This window comes from Pseudomyrmex gracilis, unplaced genomic scaffold, assembly GCF_002006095.1.
Source record: "Pseudomyrmex gracilis isolate BER0280 unplaced genomic scaffold, ASM200609v1 scaffold_95, whole genome shotgun sequence".
NCBI lineage: Eukaryota > Metazoa > Arthropoda > Insecta > Hymenoptera > Formicidae > Pseudomyrmex > Pseudomyrmex gracilis.
This window is the reverse complement of record NW_018020679.1, coordinates 9,789-19,188: the sequence shown is the minus strand read 5'-3', so window position 1 is coordinate 19,188 and position 9,400 is coordinate 9,789. Positions and strand designations below refer to the sequence as shown.

Below are 9,400 nucleotides of genomic sequence, written 5' to 3'. Positions count from 1 at the left end.
CGCGGCGACGAAGGGCGAGGGAGGCTGCGCTGCTATATGTAGCCCCGAATCTTAGCCGGGGCAACTATTGCGCCCGAAATTGCCGAAGCGAACGCAACCCCCGCACGCACGCACGCACGCACGCCTCGGATTGTAAATCCTCTTGCTCTTGATCTCGCGACCGGACTCACCTTCGAAACTTCCCGCCCAGAGAGACATTGCCATCGTTTTTTTTTTCTTTCACTGTACAGACAGATAAATCGGCGCGCGAGTGTGTTTTGTTTGTTTGTTTGTTTGAATCCTGAATTGATTATAAGCATGACCAGTGTGCTCTGAAGAAGATCGTCATCGTCGAGAAGACACGGGGGGGAGGAAGATGCCGCGAGCGTTCCTGATCACGCATCGGAGATACAACGGTACTGAGGAAGAGATCGGAGGAGCTGAAAGAGGTGCGAATATATAAATACGATTTTTTTTTTTAATGTAAATTTCCAAAGTCAATTCTCATCGGTCAAAGATTGGGGGAAGTACATGTAACAAACAAGTTTTAAATTTGTATGTAATTTAATTAGCAAAATTGTACTTTTTGCACTCTTTGATGCAACGTCGTTTATTTTGTATCTTTTAAGTTTTTTTTTTTTTTAACTACAGATTAAAAACGCTATTTGTTTTAGCAGAATAAATAATTTATTCTACTGCACTTGAGCAATTATATCGTAATACGTTTGAAAATAAATCTGTTAATTAAAATAACATATATTAAATATAAAAAATAAATATTACGTGTATATAAAAAAACTACATATATACAATAAAACTGATGTGTACAACATATGGTAAGGAAAATCCACTGGTTGTTCGCTCGCGGTTAAGGTGGCAGATTGCGCGGATTTAAGAATAGGAGAGACGCCAAGATGCGTCACCAGAACCCACCAAGACGCATACCGTCGCGATGCCGTCAACCCCACCGGCGCGGGGTGAGACGGGTTGGTTTTCTTACGAACGTGTACGTAACGTGTGTGCGCGCGTACACGACACCTACCTACGGAATACGCAGAATAAACGTGCGCGCTACAGACGCGTTGCGTGCGGGGGTTTCGTGACGGAGAGAGAGCTACTCTATTTCCGTTCTCCCCGAAAACGGAGCAGCCAGCGAGCTCTTTGCTTGCTTCACAGAGGTGTGTCGCGTTTTACGAGCCGCGTCGACGCCGGATTTTCCTGTCCGAGATGATAGAAGAGATTTGAAAAATTTTTCAAATTTCCCGCAGACTCTCTTGATGCAAAAAAATGTAAAAACTATATGTAAAAAATATGATTACAAAATTCCACACAATTTTTAACTAAAAAAAGAGGAAATGTCTGTGAAAAATAATGCTCGATATTTTGTCGGTTGTTACGAAATTTAAAGTTTATCTTCAAATTTCCTTCAGATTTCAGTCCCGAGAGGAGCGTGAGGTTGGCCGATTACAGCGGCGGTCAGCCAACTTCCGATGGCGCCAGCGAGTGCGGCAGCGAGACGTCGTCCGAGTGTCCGGAGGAACTTTACAACCTGACGAAGCTGGCGGAAGTGAGCCTGGCGGCGGCGGCCGGCACTCTCATCCACCACAGTAATGTTATTTATCAGCGACCCGTGTCGCCCAGGATCGCGCAGTATCCCACGGAGACGAGCAGAACTCTGACGTCCCGACCCGCCGCTCCGTTGACGGTGAACCAGGATCAGATTCTGGGCGAGCGCACGCGGCTCTTCTTCGAGCGGATCGAGACCGAGAGGGAAATTCTGGAGGGTCGTACCGAGGAGAGCGCCGCTCTGAGCATCCGTCTTTCGCACCCCGCTTGCTCCTCCCCGCAGGAGGAACCGAGTTTTCCGAAGGTTGTCGCAGGTATCGAACAATCGCCGACGTCGGTTTCGTCCTCGGCGACGTCCCAGGCTCGAAGAATAATCACCGCGGAGCCGAAGTCGGAGGACAACGAGGATCACGAGTGTCCCGATTGCGGCAAAAAGTACTCGACCTCGTCGAATCTGGCCAGACACCGTCAGACGCACAGGTCGCTCGGCGACAAGAAGGCCAGAAGATGCCCGCACTGCGACAAGGTTTACGTCAGCATGCCGGCGTTCAGCATGCACGTGAGGACCCACAATCAGGGATGCAAGTGCCACTACTGCGGCAAGTGCTTCTCCAGACCGTGGCTGCTACAGGGGCACATACGTACGCACACAGGTAACGCGCTCCTGATACATCGTTTATTGTATTTCTCGATTAATAATCTCCGGAGACAAAAGTCCAAGTCGTATATATAAATTCGTTATATCTGTGGTTATAAATAATTATACGTAATTACGTTTGAAATTGAGACGATCTCCATATAATTGTATCGTACACTAATCAGGTATAAAATTTGCTACATATAAGAGATATTTTTTCCCGGGTGTTTTGTAAATAACTAATTGAAAATAAGAGAAACACGAGTTTAACAAGTTTTCAATGAAGACGAGTCAAAATTAATTACTCGTAATATACCGTTTTGGCACGGTTGGGAATGCGGTACTATTTTCGACCGCAAATCACAGATGTGCGGCTGTGAAGTCGGTTGACGACGCGATGCGATATATATCTACGTCCTTCACCACGTCCGAGTGGTACATTGTAAAATGACTAATTGAGTCGTTTCAATCGCGGAAACACATGTCGAAGTTTTCCGTCGTTCGAAAACACCGTGTTTACGCCAAGCTGGACTAAATGTCATGTTACGCAAAAATAATTCAGATTTTTTTAAATATCTACCTCCGCATATTATTCTAACAAGTGTTTTCGTCACTCTCTCTCTCTCTCTCTCTCTCGTAGGCGAGAAACCGTTCAAGTGCACCATTTGCAACAAAGCCTTCGCCGACAAGTCGAATCTGCGCGCCCACATACAGACGCACTCGAACACCAAGCCGCACGTGTGCGGCCGTTGCGGCAAGGCCTTCGCCCTGAAGTCGTATCTGTACAAGCACGAGGAGTCGTCCTGCATGCGCGCCCATCATCGATCGTCCACGGAGAAGCACGATCAGATTGAACAGCAGGTGTCGTCGGTGAAATCAACGAGCGCGCCGACATCTCTGAACAGGTCGCAGACGACGCCGTGCATCACCGCGTCACCCACAAGCGTCATAGTTCCCCGATTGGGACTCGAACGGGACCAGAAGAGCGCGTCGTCGGCGTTCTCCGCGATCATCAGGCACACCAGAACGACGGACGAGGAGAGATCCGTCACGGTCACGCCCTCGAAGCGAGCCTGCAAGGAGAGAACGAGCTGCGAGGACGAGCCGACGACCAAAGATCCGGAATACGTGTCCAGAATGGTCATCAGAACGTCGGTGATATCACCGAATCCGGAACACCTGCATCTTCGCTACGAAAACGACATCAAGAATACCTCGAACGCTACGTTCGATTATACCGATCCGACGAGAGCCTCGGCATTCTCGAGACCCGCCACGATGACTCTGGCCATTGCTTAGAAACTTAGTTACGATCGAAACTGACTGAGATCAGATTGGGTTTTTCAGACCGCGTTGAAAAGAAATTCGATCTCGCAATCTCTTCCCGCGGAAAAAACGTTTCTAGCAAGCGAGATCCGTTGACAGATTTATACTAGAAAATTTGCGAGAATTTTTTCGGGATATTTCATCAATTGAGATATTTTCCCCGTCTTTCCGTGAAAAATTGCGAAGAGATTTTCGAAGTTTTCTCAAAGTCGTCAAAACGCGCTTACACATTTGTAATTTTCGTGTAACAAAAAGAAATTACTTCCCGCAATCGCCGCGAAACGACATCAGCGAAGTAACCGACGGAGTGATTTGCGTGTGACACAGATATTGTATTCCAATCATCTTCCGAATTAGGGACCACCTAGCAATTAGTCGTAATAACGTTAAATCTCTTAAGTAACCGTGTTTGTATAATTTAGCGGTCCGTCGATATGTAACGCTTCTGTGCCTTATGTGTATGCAAACCGTGTCTCAAGCGTGTGTGTTACGATTTGACGCACAACGACAGCAGAATTGGTATGCGGATGAATGTGTAGAGAGAGAGAGAGAGAGAGAGAGAGAGAGAGAGAGAGAGAGATATCTTCGGGGTGTAAGGCCGCCCCGATGGGAGCGTCTGTTAAACGCCAAACTCGTGACCTTATCTATTTAAAGACGAGTAAGAACGTCGCTATCTCGCGCGGCGTTAAACGATCAAAATTAATAGTCGACACGGACCGCAAATGTGTGTGCCTTCGCGTTATTATTTTAGAATTAAACGAGAGACAAACGGTTCCGAGAGGCTCTTCTTCGAGGCAGCTATCAGCTTCGCGAAATGCATATAAATACGAGAAATTCATGTTTTTCTCGATTATATATATATATTCTACAAATATACATATACAACTGTTAACAAACTCGCACACGGATTCTCTGTGCGAGACACCCGCAGTTCGTCCAAACCGAGTGAAATTTACATAAAAATAAAAAAATAAAAAAACAACGCAGCGCACCGTTTCGTTGCTGCGCCAGATATTCGAGATGCAAAAAAGTTGTTGCATCGGGACGCTCTCAAAAGCGAAAATGTGATCTGTGATTCGGAACTGCGCAACCAATAATCGCTCGCGATTAGCCGGCTCCAGACAATGCGGTCGTCTGCCAAATAATAGAAATAACACAACGCTGGATATTATCAATTTGTGTCGCGAAAGAATAAGTTTAAGATTCGATAATTATTTACGCGCGTACCTCATGCGACAAATTTTACTCTTATATTGTTACACACACACACATACACGCGCGCGCGATTGGAGTGACGTCACGGAACACCGTCCAATCGAGCGCATCGTTTAGAGCCGTAGTGTGTAGGTCGCCCGTTTCTTCGATAGATGTTTAAATAAGCCTCTTTTTTCTCGCGTTCGTTTACGGTGCCAGAAGTTTTGTGGTAACCAATCCAGAGAGTGTGAAGCTAGTCGAAACCCGTTTTGCCGTCGCGAAACGCAATTCGTCGTTGCAACGACGAATTCCCGATCTCCCGATTTTAATCGCAAATGTCGAACAATCGATCGACGCGCACATCCCTTTATCAGAAGATTCAACGGCGAGATCGTGCGAGCGGATTACGCGAGCGGCCGAACGGTTAGAGATAAAAATCGCATAAGTGTAATAATAATAATAATAATATGAGCAAGATTGTCGCGTTTGAAGAGAGAAAGAGGGAAAATCTCTCTGTTTGTATATAAGAAATCTAATTATTGAGACGAGCGATTCTCGGACGCGCGCGTCCTAGTCATTTTTTTCTTTGCCCGGGAAGACGAGAATGTCGACACGAAATCCTAGCGTTTTAAGACGTAGCCGTGTTATATGATCGCACGTTGTAAATAGCATTCCCACACTCTTACTTTTATTAGAGTTTTTAGATAAACGTTGATGGTAGAGCCGTTTTTAGTTAACTCGATTTGTATATGTATTACACCTCTGTTATGTGCATGTGGAGTTATATATATATATATATATATTGTGTATATATATATAATATGTGCTGTGTATTTGTACACCGGAGTGCCTACGCAAAACATATATATTCTCATTTTTGTACGAATTGTAAAAGTCTTGTCTATTGTAACGAAAGAAAATAATATACGAAGTGATTATGTATACTTGGACAATGTCTGTTTTCTATTTTTTCCCCCGATCCTTTTTTGCACTTTGGACGAGTTGCAAAAAAACGGACCAGGTTTTAATTTTATTAAAACCGATTTATTCATTCCATCAGTGATCTCCATTGTTTTTTATTATCTTTCGCTGTTGTCCACTTGGTGGAAATTGAACAAATCGTTTTTAGCGAAATTACTTGCGAGTTTTTTATCACGAAATCCATCGGAACTTCTCCAATTTTTATTTATTCAAAAGTTGTATGTATGCGTGTGTATGTGTGTGGGGAGAAGATAAAGATTCTTCTCGCTGAAAAGTTGTTGTGTCAAAGTAATTTAATTCCAGTACCTCCTATCGGATTTGCACAGCACGAATTGGATAAAGCTTCCCGTTCAACACTCTCTCGCGTTAGGTCTTTTTACTTATTGAACTCATTATCGCGCCGATGAACCGTGCGATCATTAGCCACGCCTGGTAGTAAGATAAACAGAGACTTAACTGTGTTTAACAAATAGATTGGACTCAATAATTAGGCCAAACGAAAGCTACTAGTCTAAGATAGCGGCGTGAAATCAAATTGCACACCAACGCACATCTCTCTCCGTCGTTGCTCCGAGCGATTATAAAGAGTTTAAATACAAGTTCTAAAGGATTCATAAAACCAACTAAAAAACCAACTAAAAAATTACTAATGAATCTTTACATCGACAACGCGTGTGAAAATTCGTCTCGTATTTCTTTTGATCTAATATTCTTTAAATATAAAAAAATTATATATAAATTTTCAATAATAACAAATATTTTCCTTGATACATTGATCCTGCATAGTTTTTCCTTTTTTCGGTTTTAAAGAGATTCTCGAAAACGAACAGATCGACGGATTTGCAACATCCAGCGATGCCGTTCAAATTCGAATATTTTTCTTCTTTTTTCTCTGACCGTAGCTCATCAAGTCAAAGACACGACAGTCATGGGAAACGCAATATCTTTTTCGGTAATGAGATCCGAAGTGACAAGACGAGACCAAACGAGATAACATGATACACATACAAGGCGTCTGCACGCACTTACACATCACAACGCACATAGTCGCACTTCTCAGAATTTTTTTTCAGCAATTTTTCATTTCTCTCTCTCTCTCTCTCTATCTTTCTCTCGCGGCTATGTAGATCCTTACGATTCCCAGCAATGAGACCGAGCATGTTAAGAAGAGACGAGGAAGAGACGAGGAAGAAACAAGCAGAGTCAGTGGGAGTTAATAGTATGATCCAGTCGGGTTGGGAGCATCATCGAGACATCGGTCCGTGTCAGTCGTGAAGAAGGTCTCGCAGAAGGTTCGAGCCATGCGGCCGTACCTCATCATTCTGATCTTCCTCGCGAGTACCGTACTTGCGAGGTACTACGTAAGTGTTTCCCGACGCACCTTTTCATTGTCTTCAAGAGAATTTCAATTTCTCTCGTCACAAATTCATTTTATTTCTTCTTGTCACACGCATCAGTTGGCAATTATTCCAAAATCTGATCAATTTTAGGTACTTCCAAATTAAACATACCTGTGTAAAAAAATGCAATAAATATAACAAGAATTAGAAAAGTTTTATTTAATCACATAAGAATTAAATTTTACTTGACATTGTGATTTAAAAAAGATTTATCGCAGATTTTCATTTTAAAAATTTATTATTCGTTTATATTAAGAACAAGATGTGACATTTGTTTATTTCTCTCAAAACTTAACAATTTTAAGATACTTGTTTCCCATATTTTGCTTACTCGTTTGAAATTCAGAAAATTGCTGAGACATATATTATCTATCTTGATACAAACGCAGAACTGTGTGCGCATTTCATCAAACTATCTGTTCCGAAGTGTAAATATTTTCTTGAATCTGTGTCGTTCCAATTACTACAACATTCTGCTCTGGCAGGTTATTGGCACAGGTCACACACGCTGATGCATACGACTGGAGAGACCATTTAAGAAAGATTTGGAGGTCGAAGTTCATAAAGATAAGAACAGATGATAGGAATTGCCTAGCTTGTTCTCGATGTAGCGCTGTCTTTCTTTCTCGATCTCTCTCTCCCTCTCTCTTTCTTCATCCCCTTTTGTCAATGTTAAAATCTTGTTGTGCAATAAAAAGAATATTTTATAAATTAATTGATCGATAATGTTAACATCTACACAGGAGAAGACACGTTTTGATCGATCTGTTAATGAGTACGAAGTGAAAAACACAGCAAACGATGACGCAAACAAACAATGGTCTTTCACTGACGATGTAACGGTAAATGATTCCATTGTCTTAATGATATAAATGCAAAAAAAGAATAAAAATCATAAATAAAATTGATTTTATGTTCTCAAACAGCAATTTGTCGCGTACAAAAGCAAACAGGAGAACGATTGTTATCTTAGAAATACGCAACACGATCGCAATGTATCACGTAAAAAACTGCAAGCTGAGACACTGCTCTATGCAACGACAACCCTTACAAAACTGGAGGTAGCAATAAATTGAATGTTATTTTAACACATTATTGTAATGTAATAATAATAATAATATGTTTTTGCAAACATAGGCGTGGCGACTTGCTGGAGATCGAATCGTTGATTTCTGCAACGGACGCACCATGATTTTGCTGCAGGAAACCAGACCCGTACCCGGACAAATTGTCGATCCGTTTTTTAACGAAATCCCGGAAGATAGTTTTCCGAGACAAGTAGCTACTGATGTAGTAACTCGGGCGAAAAGACAAATTCCATTAGCGCAACGAGATACAAATTTCAACAAACTTCGACAACGTCGGCAAGCAAACCAATTTCGAGGAAAGTTTCGTGGACAAACGCAATCTCAGTATTTAAATTTCGGTAATGATGAACAGAAACAAGGCAAGGCGGAAGCCGAAGCCACTCAACAATCTTCACATGCAATAGTTAGTGAGTATTCAGTCAGTTTCTATTTGTTTTTTATGTCATTACAATATAATCATTGCGTAAAAAAACTAATTGTTGAAGTTGTGCGTGATATTTTTTACTCGATCTTTGAAGCGTTTCTAATATCTTTTTTCTAGGCGGAAGTCGTGGTATAGGCCAAGCACAAAGTATGTCGTCAGGTAGTACCGGTTGCGAAGATTGTCCTGGATATCCTGGTATCGAAATGGCGCCAGATAAAATACGAGTTCCACCAACGGATGTTATACGTCCAGGAACGGGAATAATACCTGGAGGTGTACCTTATCCTGGTGGCGTTGCTCCCGGAACGTTACCTTATCCTGGTGGCGTTCAGCCTGGTATTACGAGACCAGGAGGTGATGGAACATATCCTGGTGGCGTTCAGCCTGGTATTACAAGACCAGGAGGTGACGGAACATATCCCGGTGGTGTTCAACCTGGTGTTATGAGACCAGGAGGTGACGGAATATATCCTGGTGGTGTTCAACCTGGTGTTACGAGACCAGGAGGTGACGGAATATATCCTGGTGGTGTTCAGCCTGGTGTTACGAGACCAGGAGGTGATGGAACATATCCCGGTGGTGTTCAGCCTGGTATTACGAGACCAGGAGGTGACGGAATATATCCTGGTGGTGTTCAGCCTGGTGTTACGAGACCAGGCGGTGACGGAACATATCCCGGTGGTGTTCAGCCTGGTGTTACGAGACCAGGAGGTGACGGAATATATCCTGGTGGTGTTCAGCCTGGTGTTACGAGACCAGGCGGTGACGGAATATATCCTGGTGGTGTTCAGCCTGGTGTTACGAG

The 9,400-nt window shown here is 43.1% G+C and overlaps 2 protein-coding genes across 4 annotated transcripts in view; both read left to right on the top strand.

Annotated features, from left to right (window-relative positions):
- Positions 1 to 79: 79 nt before the first annotated feature.
- Positions 80 to 5,616, top strand: LOC109855678 (transcriptional repressor scratch 1-like). The gene is made up of 3 exons (XM_020430160.1): positions 80 to 428; positions 1,410 to 2,198; positions 2,823 to 5,616. Exons 1-3 carry the CDS (start codon positions 356 to 358, stop codon positions 3,479 to 3,481), a joined length of 1,521 nt encoding a protein of 506 aa, XP_020285749.1. The 5' UTR covers positions 80 to 355; the 3' UTR covers positions 3,482 to 5,616.
- Positions 5,617 to 6,830: 1,214 nt separating this feature from the next.
- Positions 6,831 to 9,400, top strand: part of LOC109855664 (uncharacterized PE-PGRS family protein PE_PGRS54-like) — a 6,655-nt gene continuing 4,085 nt past the window's right edge. For 2 of the 3 annotated variants that reach the window (XM_020430131.1, XM_020430130.1), the window contains exons 1-5: positions 6,831 to 7,044; positions 7,827 to 7,925; positions 8,010 to 8,144; positions 8,221 to 8,578; positions 8,713 to 9,354. In XM_020430131.1, the coding sequence (XP_020285720.1) occupies positions 6,985 to 7,044; positions 7,827 to 7,925; positions 8,010 to 8,144; positions 8,221 to 8,578; positions 8,713 to 9,354 (1,294 nt within the window). In that variant the 5' untranslated portion in view covers positions 6,831 to 6,984. The remainder of the gene's footprint in view (positions 7,045 to 7,826; positions 7,926 to 8,009; positions 8,145 to 8,220; positions 8,579 to 8,712; positions 9,355 to 9,400) is intronic. The other variant, XM_020430132.1, reaches the window with a different exon arrangement.